A 19,914-nucleotide genomic window follows, 5' to 3' on the forward strand; every position below is an offset into this window, starting at 1 on the left:
TGCAACTACAATTCAGGCAGGATTTCTTGGGACAAGAGAATTCCACCAAAACTGTTTATACGCTGGCAATTCCAGAAACAAATGCCCTCTGTGCTGCTGCTGTGACTGTTGTCACTTCTGTCATCACCCCAAGAAGCTTCTAGAAGTGACTGTGGTCACTGCTTACACTTTGCCTATATTTGAATCCAATTCAGACTTTTTCCTCCATTCCCATGGCCTTTGCTTAGATTTTTGCCTTAGCTTCCCTATTCATCTTCCAACTCTGTCTCGCTTCCAATCCCTCTGCCCTAATCTTGCCAAAGTTGCATTTCTGAAATACACATTTGGCCATGGATTTCCTGGCTTTTAACAATTAAGACTTTCATTTCCACTCAGTTGCTTATAGTAGCATTTCCAAATTACCATATGTGGAGCACTGGTTCTTCAAAATAACCTGTGCAAAAGAGGATTCCTTGGTCAAAAAAGTGTAGGAAATTCTATCTTGATTACCCTGTCTTGTACAGACATATGGATTAGCATACTGAAGACTGTGAGAACTTCTGCAGAAAAGAAATCCAGCCTTTCTCAAACTTATTTGAATTCTTATTGTTTAACTTTTGTTTAACTCAGTTCATTAGAAATAACTCAAGAAATAAGTGGTCTATGAAATTAAAACACCTTTGGGAAAATATTGCTGTGTAGTCCACACTCCTTAGCAAGCCTTCCAGTGAAACTCACACCTTGCCTCTCTTCTTTGCCAGCCCAAAGTCTATCACTCTCTCCACCAATATTCCCTCTCTTTAATTAACCAAACTACTACTATTATTTCTTCTCACCCCGTACTCACATGTCTTGTTACTACACAAACAATGTCTTCTATGTGAAATGCCCTTTACTGCTCCATCTCTCTTACAGAAAAAAAAAAAAACCACATTCCAATGTTCCTTTTCATGCTTACAGAGAACATTTCAGTGGTCAGATGTGTGTTTCCTCACTCTCACATGGCACTACTTCACTTCTGGCATTTCTGTCACCAAATGTGCAGTAGTTTTTCCCACACCAAACAATTGTGTGACACCAGTTGGGTATCCTACAATTTAATTCAATTCTAATACTGTCTACCTGGAGAGAGTACCAGATCCCACAACTTAAAGGCCTAGTCCAAGACTGCCTCCCCTCCAATTCAGATGTCAGTCACAAGTCCAGGTTGTTATCTGTGCCCTGACCACTGGCTACAACCTACTCCTTGGGTTAATTAATTTGCTAGGAAGGCTCATGGAACTTGGGAAGGAGTTTAATTACTGGATAACTGGTTTATTATAAAAGGATAGAACTCAGGAATAGCCAGATGGAAGAGATGAATGGGGCAAGGTATGTGGGAAGGAATATGGAGCTTCGGTGTTCTCTCTCGGCACACCACCCTCCTAGCATCTCCACATGTTCCCCAACTTGGAAGCAATCAGAATCAATCCTTTTTTTTACAGAGGCTTAATTACCTAGGTATGATTGATTAAATCATTGGCCATTGGTGATTGATCTCATCTCCAGCCCCTCTGCAATCCCCAGAGGTCAAGGAGCGGAGCTGAGAGTTCCAACCCTCTAATCACGTGGTTGGTTCACCTGAAAGACTCAAATGTGGTCAAGAGGGGCTTGTTGTGAATAACAATAGACATCTTTATCTCTGTTATCACTTAGAGAATTCCAAGGGTTTTTGGAGCCCTGTGCTAAGAACTGGACAAAGATCAAATATGTATTTCTTATTATAAATCACAATGTCACAACCTCCCACCCCTTCTCCTCCTGGGGTCACTTACACTCTTGTTAATGACCCAGTTCAAATATTGCCTTTCTCCCCAAAGTCTGCCCTGCTAGTCTCCTCTCTGCTCCCTTCATGATCCCCTCTATTGAGGGCTTAACACATTCTGTGCTAATTATTTGTTGGCATGCCTGCCTCTCTCCCCACATGGTGAGCTTCTTGAGCTTATGGATTCCTTGTATACTTTGTAACCATCACAGAATTTGGTAAGCCCTGAGAGATTGATTGTTGAATAAATGAGTGAACACAGCCTTGATATTTTCTGCATACTGATGAAAATGCTGACAGCCAAGCCCAGTGACCATATCAGACGACTGATAGTGAAGGGACTTTTCTACCAAGCCAAAATTATATGTATCCAAAATAGATTATTTATTATTCATTCCCCTTTTCTCACATTACCCATCTATATTTGGAAATATACGTTACAAGGTATATGAGTAAAATAATTTTTTGACTCATTTTTAAAAACATTAATCAAAATCAGCAGGTATCAGACTTATTTCTAAGATTTGTGAATTAAGAAGATGTGATCATTTTATTGCCTAGTAACCAGAGAAAACTTTGTGACATTTGTGCATTCTACATTTCTGAAACATGACTTACTCTCTACAGTTTGGAAGAATATGTGTGTTTGATATATTTAGCTTTTAGGACAAATTCTAAGTTTATAGTTACAGATTTTCCAGTTTTTCTGTTCATTGAAAGTGCCTTCACCAGTCTATTTTTTTAATATAAAATATTTGGATATTTAGCCAGTTTAATAAGAAAAAAAGATTTGGTTAGTACAGTGTATCTCGTTTCTTTGAAATGAAGTTTCGAGCTTGATAGCTGTTTATAATTCATTTTGCCAAGTACGTGCATAAAGCTGGTAAGTAAACCCATCTTCTTCAGTGTTACAAACAGGTGATGACAGGTGGTGGGAAACATTGTTCTCACATCTCTTCTGACTTTTATAAACACACCTATCTTGTAATATTCTTTAGCCTTCTTCTTGCAGTTAAAGATGTGATCCATTAGACTTTACATTTGTTCCATAGAATTGATGAAAACATTTGTCCATGGCAACTGTGTAACCATAAGCTTTCCCACTTTAGCTCACCACAGGACAGAATAGAAGTATATTAACTGCACAGAAAGCTGTGTCCTCTAAAAGGGTCAAGAGATGGACTCCTTCCTAATCGGAGATCTCAGAGTCCTGAAGTGTGCAACTTAGTTCCTGTTCCTTTGGAGACAATCTTAATGGGAGTAAACTTTTCCACAGCAGTAGAGACACAGTGATTTTTCCGTATTACACTCCAATTTTTTAGATTGTGCTTGAAGTCAGATGTTGAACTTAACTCTAGATTTCTGTCTTCTGTTTCAAATGCATTCCATACAGATTATGGCACAAGTGTAGGGTATACCACTCAGCCTCCCCACACACTATGATTCATAAGGAAACCCCTTTTACTGGCTGCCAACAAATCAAGAGCTTGGGAGAGCAGGGTTTGAGAGCACTTGGATTCAGAGTGAACTTGGGCTGGGCAGGAACACAGTGTGCATTCCAGGTTGGCAAAAGTGTACAGTTTACGATCACAAGGCAAAGCGGAGCTGCTGGTGCTGAAGAACAGTCAAAGAGGCTAATAAATACTTAGCAAATGAAGCCAAAAATTGAACGGTTCTCTCTGTCTCTGTCTTTCTGTCTCTCTGTTTTACTCTCTCTCTCGTTTCTCCAATATTTTTCAAAACTGAGGCATTGATTGTAAATTTTCCGTAGTCCCTTATTCATTGTTAACAGACAAGCCTCTGTGTTATACTTAGCAATCTATGCAGCTACACATTGATCCATCCCTAAAGTTACAGCGAAACTTACAGTTCTGAGCTATGTGGTGATTTGAATCGGCATTACCATACAAGGCAGCTTTGAATTCCTTATGGTGATCTTTTATTACTCTTTTTAAGTTTCCTTAGCACTGCCAAACGTTGAACTTTGTGGAATGATTATAAACTTTATGAACATAAACCTTTGATTCCACTTTGAATTCCGTTAAAGAATGCCAAAATTATATTAACAATACACATTTCAAAATCAAAGACCTGGATTATTTTAATTACTTCAACCCTAGAAAACATTTCTTGTTATCACTGTACAATTGATAATCAGGAACGATCACAGCAGCTGTTTTCAGAAAGAAGATTATACAACCCAGAAGCAATGCTCGAGCTGCAAATCTGGCCTTTGTTTCTGGGTTGTTTGCAAATGTCTCGGATATTTAGAAAGCTGTCCCCTTAAAATCTCCAAAACGTTTGTTAGAAACAGTTCGTAACGTACGTATGTTTCCCTTGGCACCTCAGCAGGGCAGTTCTTGTTTTCAGCTCAAAATATGAGGAATTTGGTACAGAAACAGAAAGGGTTTTGTCTTTAGCAGGCTGACATGGGGCTGTTGCTGGCTGCATGACCCAGAATCAATGTGATGTGGAGCAATTCCTTAAGGAGACAAGAACTTTCTTTAAAGGATGAGCTAAAGCTTTTGGGAGTTGCAAAAGTGCATGGGAGAAATCCCTGTACAAGAGTGAACAAGCCAAAGAAAACTATTTTTTCATGTGGTCCTGACAGAGTTTATATGAAAGGGAAGAGACATGTGCTCACTATGGCAGTATGGTGAGGTGAATGAGAAGTCAGACTGTGAGGCCAGATTGCCGGAGTTTGAATTCCAGTTCTTCCCCTTCCTAGTTCTGTGGTTTGGGCCAAATTTCCTCATTCCACTATCCTCAGTTTCCTCATCTGTTAAATGATATAATAAAAGTACCTACTTTTTAAAGTAAGTGAAGAAAATGTTGTGACGATTAAGTGAGTGTATATGTATAAAGCATTTAGACCAGTGTAGCCACTGTTCAGTTGTTCAAAAGAATGTTAAGGCAATTTTTAAAAGGAGAGAGTGACTAAGAATGAACTTTGTTTTTAAAAAAAAGTTCCAGCCCAAATTTGCTCTCACTTAATAATGCTTGCCCCAACACACACAAGTAAGAAAGGTCATTCTAAAGCTATTGACTCTCCCTTTGGTAAAACCCATATTAAATTATCTGAAAAAGGCTCTGTGATTATCCCCCAAAGACTTTTGGGCTGGAGATAAGTAATGGAAATTCCTATGTTCATTTTATAAGTGAAGAAGCAAGAATTATTCTTAGCCTTCGATGGGAATACTGAACCCTTCCCCCAGGATAAAACCCTTTATGTCAGGGCTTTGCCTGCCCTGCTTCCTCTGCTTTGTGATGCCATAGATAGGAATGAGCAGGGAGGGATCCTTAATAAATATTAAATGGTGATGATGATGATTTCACAATAGTGTCCTACGGTTACTTCACAGATTTTGCAAAACTGCAAAGAGTATTTCCTGATATTGGAAAATGTTGACTGCAGTGCCATTTGATGGAAAATAGAGTGAGGCATGGAAAATCAATTGAGAATGAAAGCCCTGTATGTTGGTATGGTCCTATGTTGTCCTCCAGCTTTTTCCCTCTGTTCCTTCACCTTCCTATTTCAAGTCCATTAGCAAAGCTTAGTTTGGAAAAGGGAAGAGAGAGAAAATGTGTGTGGGAAAAAAAAAATAATCTACTATATGCCTTTGTCAAGCAGGACTATCAATACTCACATACTCTCTTACAAGTCATTCTTACATTCTTACTGTAATGCATCTTAAACTTAAGGAAAAAATTGTTAAGAAATTGAGTAAATCACTGATTGTAAAGTAGTATTACACACCGTTATTCTTTGATAAACTGTAAGTTTTGACAAACTTCTGAGCTAATCAACAGATTTTATCTGAACTCTTCTGTCTATCTAATGGATTGCCAGTTTGTTTAAATACCTGTCTCCTTTATGAGATTGTGTACTTCTTTAGGGCCAGGCCCATATTGTATATAGTCTTATACCTACAGGACTTGGGAACTTGTGGGTGATTAATAGACTTCCCCCTCAATCTTCCTTAAGTAAGTGACTTTTATTTCATAGAATTTGGAGAATAAACAACGCTGGTATTCTCATTTCTTTCCTGCTGAATCTTCGGCAGCACTGGAGATGTTTCTCACCTTGGCAACTGGAATGCTGAGGATTCCATTTGTCCAGCATAGGGATCAAGAAATGAAGACTCCTCATTGGAATATAAGCCTTCCGCTGGCTCCAGGCCCATGATCCTAACCATGGAATGTACAGTCTTGAAATAGTGCTCACCAGGTTTTCCGAGTCTAGATTAGTATAAATATTTATGATGTTTATAAACTCTACAGATGGAGTTTATGGGTTTACATGTATTAAGACTGCACATCTGTAGAAACTCTTAAGCAAAAGAGGAAAGGTGGATAAAAGGATGAAAGTTAATTTCCTAAGTAATGCATTTGTATAAATAACATTCTGTAGTGTATGGTGCAAATTCACATGTTCCTTTCTGTATTATTATGCATAAGATATATATGCATATATGTATTATCATAATATATATTCATGATACATACAGAAGAAGAATACATATAAAATACATTTAAAAATACATAAAGAAGAATTCCTACAAAACATATATATAATAATTCTGTTCAATAGGTGTTATAGATATCCTGGCTGCATGTTAAATTACCCCAAAATTTTATGGTGTCAAAAAACCATTAATTATATTCATGTAGTCTATGGTTCCAGAATTTGGACAGGACTCAGTGCTGATGTCAGGATTTCAGCTGGAAAACTCAAGGCTGGGGACTGGAATTATTTTAACAATCATTCATTTACATTTCTGGTAATTGATGCTACTACTGGGCTGGGAGTCTTAGTTCCTCTCCGCATGGACTAAGTGGGCTGTTTTGGGCTTCCTCACAATATGATGACTGGGTACAACCCTTGAAACAGAGAGTCTTCAGAGGTCATATCGCTGTTATGACTTAGCCTAGGAAAGCACGCAAGCCACGTTCTATTCACCCAGATAGTGCCAAGTCCTACTCAGGTTCAAGGGAAGGGAAGATAGACTCCAGATCGTGAGTGGCAAGGTTCTGGAAGAGAATATGGGACCAGAACTATTACTATCGCTATTTTTAAAAATGCAATTTTCCACATAGGGATTGATGTTCCCATTTTATAGATGAGAAACTGAGACACAGAGAGTTTAAGTGGTTGTTCAGAACTTTCAGTGTCTATTGTGTAAGTAACAAAACTGTTAGTATAATTTTTATTTCCTCAAAAAAGAGAAAATATACTAAACATGTCTTAATTTTACCTCAGAAAAAAATAGAGTAACATGAAAAGCATTTCAAAAGTATCTTTGACATATAGTCACATTTCATAAGGAGACTAGGGTCCCTTTTTGTACGTTAACATGAGATGTTAATGTAACTTTTATCCAGTGACTTCTTTATCTACATCTGCAGCCAGAGGTTTCTCTTGAGCATCAGATTTGAAGTTCTAAACTATACCCTTCCACCTCAACATCTTCCAAAGCAAGCTCATCATTTTTCTCTCAACCCAGCTCCTCCATAAGCAGATTTCCCATTTCTGTGGATGTTAACCATCATTCTTCCAACTGGCAGGACGGGGTCTTCGGGTTTGTGCTTGACTCCTCCCTGTCCTTCTGCCCAACTGTGACAGGTCTTTTAGACTGTTTTTGCAGTATTTCTATTTATCCATTTACTTACTTAAGAATATAGTGAAAATAACTTCCACTGTCAGAGAAAACATTTCAGTATCATGGTCACTCTGGGATCATGTCCATTGTCTTCTCTCAGTGACAGGTCTTCTTTAATTTCCCGTGTACTTGTCTGTCTCCTCCCTGAGACCATGGAGAATTTAGAATTGCCTTGTTCACCCCCAGTTCCCTAGCATCCCAATGTAACACATGACCTAGTCAAGGGATGTTTGTAGAATGAATAAATGGTCTGCTTTATTTATCTGTACTAGTTAAGAAAGGCTAAGTCCTATGACAAACAAACCTAACCTCAGTGACTTAAAACAATAAGAGCTTGTTTCTTGCTCACGTCATGTTCCAATGTGCAGCAGTGTGGGGGATTGGGCCTCCTTTATCTCTTGTTTCCACCACCTTCTAGGGAATTTTGAGTTTTAATGGCCAACCCTAGAAGGAGACTGTAATATTTTTGTTCATGTTTTATTGGAAAAAACTCAATCACAAAGCCCTACACAACTGTAATGGATTCTGGGAAATATAGTCCCACTGGAAATAAGTTTGGTGATTATGTAGCTAGTATCCATTGCACTATCATTCTAACTATCTACATATTTGCAATTATAATTGTCATTCTGTAGAACATCTTTCTGCTCACAATGACTCCCTAAACTGTTGACCCCATCCCCCTTATTCCCAGTTTCTCCCACAAACCTCATTTGGGGAGGTTTTTAACTGTTTCATTTAGGTTGCATGACTCTGTCCCCTGAGCATAAATTGTTAAAATATTTTATCCAGTATGAAACAATTGGGGTCAGCCAGATTTTCTTTTGGGTGAATTTGAAGTCAGAACCTAGAGACAGTCCATTGGTTTCTCATTATGACTGGATTTATAAACATGAACCCAGAAATTTTAGGGCAGTCAGTCATCTTTCACTAACCATGTGGACTGAGGACCAGAGAGAACACATCCACAGCAAAAAAAAAGAAAAAAAAAGAAAAAAATGGAGCAGATATTCAGGGAGGACCTTGAATGAGAACAATATGGGAAGATGGGAAGAGATTAGATGGTTGCCCAGACAGTTTCTGTTCTTTCCTTAGGCTGATGACTTCCTGCCTTTACCCTTATGATAAGTAACCCTACTGGTTATTTGGAAAAGCCTCCAAAATAATGCTAACCAAAAAGACACTGTATCTAGTTCCACAAAGAATTTGAAAAAGGTCAAAAGGAGAACTCATACAATAATGCAGTTTGGAAAAATAACAGAAATATTTATGTCATAGTTACTATGTTAGTGGAGGGTCAGAATTTGCTTAAATCTTCCTGAAAGTAAAAATGAAAGGGAGATATAGTTATTTATGTCACTCTCAATTTCAGAAATGAGGAAATGCATGCTTTCCTTTGGAGAGTGAAGCTCTGTTAGCACTGAGATCTAATAGCATTTTCTTTGACAGTAGGGTAAATGATTCATGCGAGAGAGTTCACAGCCTTCCCTCAATCCACTCAAACTGTCAAAGAGGATCCCAATTCTCACAGGTAAAGATAAAGGGCAATGCTTGGAATCTTGGGACAATTTGAACCTCTATTATGTTTAGGCCCTTATTATCTAATATTTTTAATGGCTTTGACCTCCACTTGTTATTTGTATATTTTCTGATGTTGAATCTTATTTTCCCTATTTGGTCACATTTCATTTTGTGTGTTAAAATTCTTTAATTCTATTCTCTCTAGAACATAAAGTACCATGACAGGGATCTTGTTTGTCACATTCACCACTTTGTAAATTGCAACCACTCCAGACATATAGTAGGTGCTTAATAAATATTAATTGACTGAGTGAGTGAGTGAGTGAATGAATGAATGAAGCAATGGAGAGAAGTGGAGATGGCTGAGTTCAGGAGAAGAGAAGATGGGCAAGATTGAGGTTTGGGGGACTTGTAGAGAGAGCAGCTGGAGGTCTGAGGAAAACAGGCAGGAGAGAAAAGGGAGTAAGTATTGCTGAGGGTAATGTACTTTGATCCTTGTAGCAATACTTCTTAAAAGTTTAAATAAACTTTGATTTTATTTTTTATTTTACTTGCAGTTACTGAGCTATGTTTCTTCTACTGCTTCATTCTTTAGAAACTTGACCAGATGAATTCCATCCAGACGGGTAAATTTCTTACCTAATCTTCATGACTTACTCAGATGTCACTTAATTCATTTTGTTATTCACCATTTTGGAGACACATATTATGTGTTAAGCACTCTATTGGGTTCCAGGGAAACAAACATGAATAAAATTGTTTTTGCATTCATGTAGGGCAATGATATAAGTAAACTAGTAATAAAGGTCAAGACTTTTGTAAGCACAGAGCATGGGTCACAAACTTGGTGGGGTTCAAGGGTGTCATGGGTCAGCTTCTTAGAGATAGCTACCTTTGCAAAGTCATGGAGGAATGAAAGAAGATACTAACTTCAAGAAACTGCAAGCATTTAGGAGTGGCTGGATAATAATGTGCATGTATAGAGGGTTAGAAAAAGAGGCCAGATCATTGTTAGATTTTTAAGTAGGAGAATAGAAATGTCACCTTTGTATTGCACTCTGGCAGAAGAATAGAGAATGGATCAGTACAATGTTTCTTAAAGTGTGGACCTAGACATCAGCATTAGCATCACCTGGGAACTTGTTAGGAATGCAAATAATCAGAGCCCCACCCAAGACCTACTGACTCAGAAACTCTGGGAAGTGAGATCCGGTAATCTGTGTCTAACAAGCCCTCCAGGTGATTTTATTGCATACTAAAATTTGTGAACCACTGAGTTAGAATGAGGATGAGAGGATGAGACTATCAACAGGAGGAGCTGATAGGAACTTATAATATCCCCAGTGAAAAACGATGAGGTTATCAACTAAAGTGTTGATTAGATTATGGTATTGGAGGGACAGGCACAGGCAGATTCAAATGAGTATTTCAGATGGCTGGATAAGTCAGCATGGCAGGGGCACCAAGGAATGTTATAGGTTGAGAGAGAGAGAGAAAGCGCTTGACAGAGGAAGTAACTATGTCCCATGGATTGAATAAATAGAATGAGTTGGTGGGGGGAGCAAACCAAGCAAAATCCATTAATGTCACTTCAAAGACTTCACAGTGTCTCTTACTCTACATCATCTCTGGCCATGTAAGTGGCATCCTGCCTAAGAAAGATGCCCCTAACTGATGCCCTGATCTCATCTCATAAGCCAACAGAAGCCCTAAACTTCAGAACTAAAGAGCTGTCTGGCCATCCCATACCTTCTAGCTAAAGACTTTACACTCTAAACAGTTATTTACCTTAGTGGTCTTTGTCATTTACCAACTCAACAGCCATTTCTTCTTTTCCTACAGCAGAACATTAATTCTGTTCTGGGTTGCCATGTGCCCAGCTCTCAGAGTATAAATTATGATCTGATAAGTCAACCCATAGCTATTGTTTTCCTTCTCCTCTGATGGGGATGAGCATGTGAACTAGTTCTAACCAATGAAATGGAAGGGTATGTAGGTCTGCTGGGCCTCCTGGGAAGGATTTTTCTCCTTGTTAAGAGAGTAAAATAACCTTTTGCCCCTTCTCTGTTTTGTGTCTTGGATGCTGTTATGTGAAGGAGTGGTGCTTGAATGAAAGGACAAACCTGAGAATGGAATGCAATACATAGAGGATAGCAGAGCATAGAGATTAAAAAGAGCTTGTTCTGAGTCAGATTTGGGCTAGCCTATCTCTTGTCTTTAAGCCACTCTTAGCTGTGTTTTTAGTTACTTACTGCCAAAAGCATTCCCAATTGATTACTCATCCTTCTCTAGCAAACTAACTTTGCTTCTCAGTCCTGTTTACCCCAGGCATCTAGATTTTTTTTTTTTTGTCCTCATTTGGAAACCTGATATCCATACTTCTTTGTAAAGCCCTTAATCTGACTCTATGCCTTCCTACACTCCCTAACTTTACTCTGTGCCCTCTGAAATTCAACTTCTGTAAACTGCAAACTCCCTTGTACTCTCAACAGCTTCATCTCCTTGCTCCAAGTGATTCGTGGTTATCCCTCCAGGTCTTTCAAGCAGAGGCCAGCTACTTTTTCTCCCATGTGGGCATTCCACAGTGCCAATGGGGTAGGTATCTTCCTCATTTTCCATTGTTACTTCTATGAATTCCTTTTTATTTCTTCAGTCACAGCTCTTTGAAGTATATCTAGTACATGGCCTCAGACTTTACCACGCCTTTCTACTCTTAGTTGCCATCTTCTGTCAAACTCCAGGACACTCTTTCATGTTTTTTGCTGACTTTAGCCTCTGGCTCACACTTCTCTCTGCCAGTTTCCCTGTTGTTATTCTTGGTGACTTCCACATATTCATAGATATCCACTGTCTTTGTCCTGTTATTTCCTCGACTCTTCAAATCCAACAATGTTGTCCTCTGTCCTACTCAGTGTAACTGTGAGGAAGAAAGAGAGGATCAATGGGACTCAGCCAGAAGGTCTCTAGACTCCTAACCCCAGCCCTCCTTTGAACTATGCCACAATGCCTTCACAGTCAGTCACTATTTACAAGGATGTCAACTTGAATGTCTCTGCATTCAATAATGGATTACTCTAGTAAAGATAACTGGATGCAAGTTGTTTTTGTTATTGTCTGAAGGTCAAGATATCCTGGGGAGAAGTATCATTAAAGAAAAATCAATAGCACCCTTCATAAATGTCAGCACAAAATGCCATTCAAAGCAAGTATAAAAGGTTAATGATATCTTGTTTTGAGTGTTTCAAAATAATTATCAGATTAAATAAAAGCTACAGTGACATGTTATCCCCCATGAAGAGACTAACTAATTAGCTAAAGCTATTTAAACATTTAGTAAATATATGAATAAAATCTATTAATCAAGCAAGAATGTGTTTCAGGTTGTTGGCTCAAAACACACCCATATACCCCAGTGGGTCCTTTTCATATATGTAAGTATTCAGTACCATCATCAGAGTTGTCATTGAGCAGTTAAATAAGGAGAGGTCAAGGAGGGCAGGGCATATTTGGTAAGAATTTGTGGTAAAGTGTTATTTTATGGAGACATTGATGGAGTCATAACTTTCCCAAGGAATTAAGTGAACAGCCAGAAGACAAGTTCAGATATGCCAGGGCATCTTGAGACAAAGGCTTAATGCTGATCTTGAGCTGTGGTGTCTCTTTGGTAACCATGGTGAAGTTGGATGAGCTTAAAGACTGCATGTTGGAAATTCCTTAAGAATGAGTCTTGCCTTTGGTGAAATTGGGCTGAAATACTTCAGAGTCAGATTTAGAAATCTATACTTAAAGACTTCAGAGTCACAGAAATTTCAGCTAGCATTGATTAAAGAAAAATCCCTAGCCCCTCATTCCAAAAAAATTCTTTTAAATATAAAAAAAGACACCATTCAAAAAAATATGACTAGTGAGTCTCTTGAGCAACATGTATTTCTTAATGGGATTGAATAATCAAAATCCACTGATTTCTCAAAATTAAAACTGTATCCAACGGTTAAGAGCAAAATCCTTCTGCTTAGAGATGAACTGGATATGTGCAGATTCTGGGAATGAGTTCATGATTAGTCACTCTAGTATGTCTGATTCTTCCAATAAGGATGGTAAGTGCATTACCTCAGTATACCCCAGCAACTGATGTGTCAAAATCTTTTGAATTTCCTAGGTCTCAGGAAAGAAATATCTCCCTTTTCTTTCCTAATCCAACCTCTCTGTTCTCAAGTACTTACTTCTGAACAGGGGATAAGGGAATCAGAAGTCATCATTATAACTTTATTTTTGTTGTTTTGTTTTGATGGGGGAATAATTAGGTTTATTTATTTATTTTTAATTCAGTACTGGGGATTGAACTCAGGACCTCGTGCATTCTAGGTATACACTCTACTGCTCAACTATACCCTCCCCCCACTATACCTTTTAAAATCCAAGATGGCTCCTGCAGAAAGGAAAAAGGCATTTCTTTTCTTACTGTCTATGGTGCCTTTATCATGGCTCATATTCTGGTATTCTTTCCCTCCCAATCTAGCCCCTTCCAGGGTAAAGGTCTCTCTACTGCTAACTGCATAGATGTGGTAGTTAAATGCTCGCTACATTGAATACAAAAACGATGAGGTATATCGCTGAAAAATAGAATTTAAATGAGATTTGGATGATAGAAATTTCCATCTATTAACCCCATAGGAAATAAGTAGACCCGACGATTATTCTTCATTATCAACTTTTGAAGAAAACAAAATGCACACGTACAGGTAGAAATATTACTTCCCCACCTTTTCCTCATTGCAAGGGAAGGATTTAACTTTGGTTCCTGTACCAAGTAAGCCATTATTTAGAATTGAGGTCAACGCAAAATATAAAATGATTGGGGGTGGGGAGCATATCATAGCTGCTAGAGGAAAAATAAATCTTATCAAATCTAGTAAACATCTTACTCTCTTGTTGAGATTTATAGGACAAAGTATTTGAAAGACCCCCTTTTTTAACCTGATTAACAAAAATGGCATACATTCTCTTGTCTTACATTTCATTACACTTTGGTTCTGTTGTATTGCAAGGCCAAACTGAAAATAAGTCAGGGTAAAGAGACAAACCAAGTGGCTCTCTATTTCCCAGGCAAGATAAGTTTATTCATCTAGGAAATGCCTAATATCCATGCAATCAGTATCTTGGGTAGTGAATGATGGATTTAGTCAAATTTCTTGAGCCTTTACATCCCCAAAACAGCCTGATTCAATCTCAGTCTCAGAACAATGGAGGCAGCACAGGCAGACATATGAACAATGGTCATGTTAGCATGCAGAGAAATTGGTTCAACTGGTCTCCACTTAACCATGTCTGGAAAAGTTAACTTGTTCAACTTTGTGGAAAAAATGCAATGGAAAATATATCTGTTGTCATTTGAGATAAAGGTTTAAAAAAAAAGCAAGCACAAAGTGATATTTATAGACAATGATGGGTATTTGTGATATTAGCATTTAAAATTGTTTGCAGGGTTAGATTACTTATTTAGATAAGGTGACGTGTTCAAGCTCCAAAAGACACTTTTTCATGGCTGGGGAAGGCACAGTGCAGAGGGAATAAATGTGTATATCTGTATGTTAGTGTGTATTGGGGGGAATATGAGGGGGAGTGGAGTATGGAATTTAGGAGCACTACTAGTCAAACAAACATGAACTTAAAAAAAAAAAATTATTCTGGGTATGTGTCAGAGAAAAATGTTACTCTCACTGACAGAAATACTTCAGACTGAAAAAAAAAATCTCATGACCTGCCAGTATTAGGAAGAATGAAGCTACTACTATTCCACGTTTGCTTCATTTTTTCACAACAGATTTCCATGAAAAAATTTCATAGAAAACCAAATAGAGTTGCAATTTGAGTGTGAGTAATACTTGTTAGATTCACCTCAAGAGAATATAGCTTTCCCAAACTTCAATTAAGATGACACTTTTCCTTTTTTTTCTGAAAGAAAAAAAACTCCTGCATGACTTGAAAACCAACAATTTAAATGCACTGATTTAGTATAAAGTTTCATAAAACTTATCCCTTCACCATAATGAAAAGCCTAGTTTCTGTCCTGTCCTGTTTTGTCATAAATAGCTTTTATTTTGGGGGGTAGTTTTTATCCTTGGAAACACCGCCCCCTGCTGTAACAAATGTTTAATTGCAGAAGGATTTTTTCTTTGCTCTGAAATGAAAAGGGTATGAAGAATAAAGGTACAATTATTAACGTGAAAGAGACTTTATTTTGAATAATAATATACATATCATTCATTCAATTTAACTTTCATAGTGCACAGCTATGTATGGAAGTATACAGGGAAAAACAAACATTAGAAATACCTAAGGATGGAAGTATACAGGCAAAGAAGACATTTGATATATACCCATGAACAGGCATCATAGGACAGTATCCATTAGAAAATGAAAACCATGCAAAAAGTCTATCCAAACCATAGCAGGCAAGTGCAAATAGTACAATTTATAGTTTCTTGGATACAAAAGTATACATGTTCTTTGGATTGAAAACAATATAAATGAGTATATTATCATCTATAGAAGTAAAAAGTGTGGATGCCACAGGTGGCAATAAAATATTCAAGGCCACAGATGGAGGTCACCAGCTTACAAAGAGAATACTGAGAGGTAGGGCAAACTAAAAAAATAGAGATATGCAATGAAGCCACCTCCACCTAGGTTAGGGAACAGCAAATGCACAGGCATTAAAATGATAATAGCGCTTACTATGCTGCATTTCTATTTTCTCTGTCAAAAGAATTCACTGTGTATCCCTACAAAATTCAGTGAATAAGATGAGGCAATAGTGTACAGCCTTGGCATTAGGGCAAGTTTAATTTCCTTTTCATTTTATACAAGAAAAGATAAAGAATACACAACATGAAATGTTCATTTCTCCATTCAAACATTAACTTTTAAGTGTTTCATATATACTGTGTTTAGCAGAAAGGGGATAGGGATATGTAGACTGATTAAACCCAAGCTTTCAACTCAAAATATTTTGTCTGGAAAGCTAAGGAAAGGTATAATTCTTTACCGTTTTAAAAATCAAATGCTTAAAGCAGGTTTGAAAAATTGAGACGAAAAAAGACTGATACAGAAAAAACAGCAAAGAAAGATACTGAACAAAATTTCCTTGTTTCCTTTATAGTTTCTTTTTTTCCATTTATTTTTTCCAAATTGCATTTTACAGTAGAAATGCAGACCACTCTGGATAGCTCTGGCTCAATAATGCTTGGTGCTCTCCTCTTAAGACATCATCTTTTTGCACTCCACTGAACAGAAAACCATCCCTTCTACTGGCATGAACTTCTGCCCAATGAGACACTTGCTGCAGCAGGAGCACAGAAAGCACTCTGTGGACGCATGCCAGCTGAAGTTGTTATAGGTCACCCGCTGCACTTCGGGATCAATGGCATTGTGGCATCCTTGACATACCTGTTAAGTCAATTATACAAAGAAGAGAAAAGGATGACAGATCAAATTGTGATGGCAGCATTTCTATGTTAGAGCAAACTCAGAGTATCTCTTCAGATGGTAAATTAAACTAAGAATGACAACCTCAAAGATACACAATGAGAATGACCTTCTAGCTAACCTTCATAGCTAACAGCTATTAATGGGGGTCTATATGTGAAGCACTGTGAGAAATAACAGTTGAAGTCCAAACAGGTGATTTGATGCTTATAAGATATCCCCATGGTGTTAAAGGCAGAAGGTCTTGATGATGAGTTCTAAAGCAGTGTGTTTAGTTCCAGCATATTCTACTGGATCTCACATTAGTAGTTTTAAAAAAGAAAAGTTTTATGATTTTTTTCTATACCACCAAATGCTGGTAAGGATGTGGAACAAATAAGAACTCTCATTCATTGCTGGTGGGAATGGTACAGCCAATTTGGAAGACAGTTTGGCAGTTTCTTATAATAAAATTAAACATACTCTGATCATATAATCCAACAATCATGCTCCTTGGTATTTACCTAAATGAGTTGAAAATGTATGTCCACAAAAAAACCTGCATGTGGATGCTTTATTCATAACTGCCAAAACTTGGAAGCAACCAAGATGTCTATTAGTGGGTAAATGGATAAATAAACTATGGTACATTCAGACCACGGACTACTATTCAGAGCTAGAAAGAAATGAGCTATCAAGTCATGTAGGGCCCTTAAACACTGTGAAAGTAGCCAATATGAAAAAGCTATATACTATATGACTATATGGCATTCTAGCAAAGGCAAAACTATGGAGAAAATAAAAAGATCAGTGGTTGCAAGGAGTAAGGAGTTGGGGGCAGTGAGACAGATGAATAGGCAGAGCACAGAGGGCTTATACAGGCCAATGAAAATATTCTGTATGATATTACAATGATAGATTTATGTCATTTGTCCATTCTATACATTTGTCCAAGCCCATAGAATATACAACATCAAGAATGAATCCTAAGATAAACTGTGGATTTTGAGTGATTATGATTATGTCCATGTAGATTCATCCTTGGTTAAAAAACAAACAAATGCTTACCCTTCCAGTGAGTAATGCTGATAATGTGCAAGGCTATGCATGTGTAGGGGAAGGGAGGATATGGGAAATCTCTATCTCCTCAATTTTGTTGAAAACCTGAAACTGCTCTAAAAAACAGTCTTAAAGATTTTTCCTCATTCATTAAAGCTTTGCAGTGATAATTTTATCAGACTTACTTATGACACATGAGATTATTAACACCACTAATTTCTAGACAGTAGTAAATGAAAGTCATGTTCAAAGTAATTAAGGACTTAATCAAAAATACTTACAGTGTCTGAGAATAATTAGTTTGCACTAAAACTATAACTTGCAGTTAATTGGCTTCTGTTCTGTCATAAGTCATAATTTATGTGTAGTCTAGTATCATGGAATACTACCACTTACATTCCATATACCATTTAGTGTATATGCATGTTATATACAAATAAATATATGACATACACACATCCACACAAACACACATATTTGCTTCTTTAGCTGGACATGTATAGGAAGAAAATAAATGAATAACCCTTATATTATAGCAGAAAATAAACCACCCAGTTGAGAGCTACAAAACACTAGACAGTCCATATGCCTTCTTGTTTGTACATGTTATGAATGAATGTGCCTGAAGTTTTCGTTTTAAATATTTTATAACAAGTGAAGAAACCAAAAAGACTGTCCAGCATTACATCAAAGTGACTAATCTTCTTTACCCTTGGTCTCTTAATGTGATTGTCAGGAATTACTGAGAGATGAGAGTGGGTGGGTTGTGTGGATGGGTTGAGGGAGTCATTTAGCCTCAGCCTTCTCACTTGAAAAGATCTCAAAATGTGGCTGCCACTCAGTGGATGAACTGGTTTAGGGTGTGAAGTGAGGCCTTGCTACAAATATCCATTTCAGACCTGCAATATAATTCCCGTATTTTTTAGAACCACAGGGCTTTTAATTAGAGATTGTAGCTCCTTAATTCAGACATTACATCAACCCAGTCTTCCCTGAGGAGCAAGGGAGATACTATCTTCGTGTTCTCAATATTCCTGAATACAACAAAAAGGAGTGTTCTGATCACAAACATACTTCTAATTTTTAGCTGCACCATGCAAGCAATTGCTATTATATATACTCATTTTTTATAGCTTTGTAATTCATTTAGAATGTTGTTTTTTGTAGTTTTCTATATTTCATATTAATTTTTCAATATTTTAAAACCTGTTTGTGTAAAATAGAAGTGTTTCACACTCAATTTTTTATTCAATTGCTTCATTATCTCAGCCCTCTAATAATATTTGTGGATCTTTTTATAATATTTTAAAATCCACATCTTCATTTGCAATTTTAAAAAAGTGGTAACTACTGTTCAATTCTACATAAAATTAAGGAAATTGTTTTGGTAAAAAAAATAATTAACATACTGAATGATACAGGAATTTAGGGTTTGTGGGTTTCATAAAATTTAGTTTTATTAATAATTTGATTGCCATTGATCCCAAAGTCTGACACATGGCCCCAGGTAAAAACTACTGATTCCTAATTCTTCATAAATCTTAAAGCTGGCCAGGCCTCAACTGAGGGTCTAGAGACTCCAGGACTGGTCAGGGAGATATGTGCTTCACCACTTTCTGCCTGGCATTCAATTTTCCCGGGTTCTTAAACTGCTAATAATTCAATGAGTTATTTCCTTCAATCCCTCCTACTTCTCTTATTTTATCTGTATATATAACAAAATTGTTAATGACACTTGTAGTATGGGTTGGCAGGAGAGTCCTATGAAATCTCAGAGATGTGAATTCTGGCAGGGTGGGGAAAGGAGCCATTTGACACTGGAATTCCAGAGCCCATTCAGAGACAAACTAAGTGTATTTCCCATTATCCTCCTCCCAGGTTAATTTTTTTCCTTGGAAATGCCCTATTTTGAGTTGAGTTCTTGGCTTCGGGTCTAGGTCTGAAAAAAATTCATAGTCTCACTCCTTTTTTTTTTTTTTTTAAAGATCACTGCAGATCAATGCCCTGAACTAGATAATCCTCAAATTTTTCTATCATTTAACATATTGCATGGGTAGCTCTCTTTGCCATCAGCTAAGGTTTATTCAGGTGACGGAAAGATATGTTCATTTTAATGTTAGGCAAAGGGCAACAGTGAATCCTACTGAGAAAGTAAACCTTCTAAAAAAAAATCATGCCTTACTATAAAGCTAAATAATTAAGAGATTCTCTCATTCTCTTTCTAACCTTATCTGAGGGTATTTCTCCCCACTGATTATTGCAATGTAATGGAGAGAAGCTTATAACAATTAAATAAAATAGCTTTGTCTGCTTAAAGCTTTATTCAATAAATATTTGAGTATCCTCTGTGTTGTTCTAGTGTTGGAAATAGAATAGAAAAAAACAAAACAGACAGAAACCCTGCCTTCATGGAGTTTACATTCT

General features: G+C 37.2%; 2 protein-coding genes across 2 annotated transcripts in view; one reads left to right on the forward strand and one right to left on the reverse strand.

Annotated features, from left to right (window-relative positions):
• The window catches only part of TFEC (transcription factor EC), a 338,168-nt gene that overhangs the window by 70,302 nt on the left and 247,952 nt on the right, over positions 1-19,914 (forward strand). The gene's annotated exons all lie outside the window — the stretch shown is intronic.
• TES (testin LIM domain protein) overlaps positions 15,181-19,914 on the reverse strand; it is a 45,682-nt gene continuing 40,948 nt past the window's right edge. The window contains exon 7 of the mRNA XM_010947634.3: positions 15,181-16,413. Coding sequence (XP_010945936.1) covers positions 16,225-16,413 — 189 coding nt within the window. The 3' untranslated portion in view covers positions 15,181-16,224. The remainder of the gene's footprint in view (positions 16,414-19,914) is intronic.

Source organism: Camelus bactrianus, chromosome 7 (genome assembly GCF_048773025.1).
Source record: "Camelus bactrianus isolate YW-2024 breed Bactrian camel chromosome 7, ASM4877302v1, whole genome shotgun sequence".
Lineage (NCBI taxonomy): Eukaryota > Metazoa > Chordata > Mammalia > Artiodactyla > Camelidae > Camelus > Camelus bactrianus.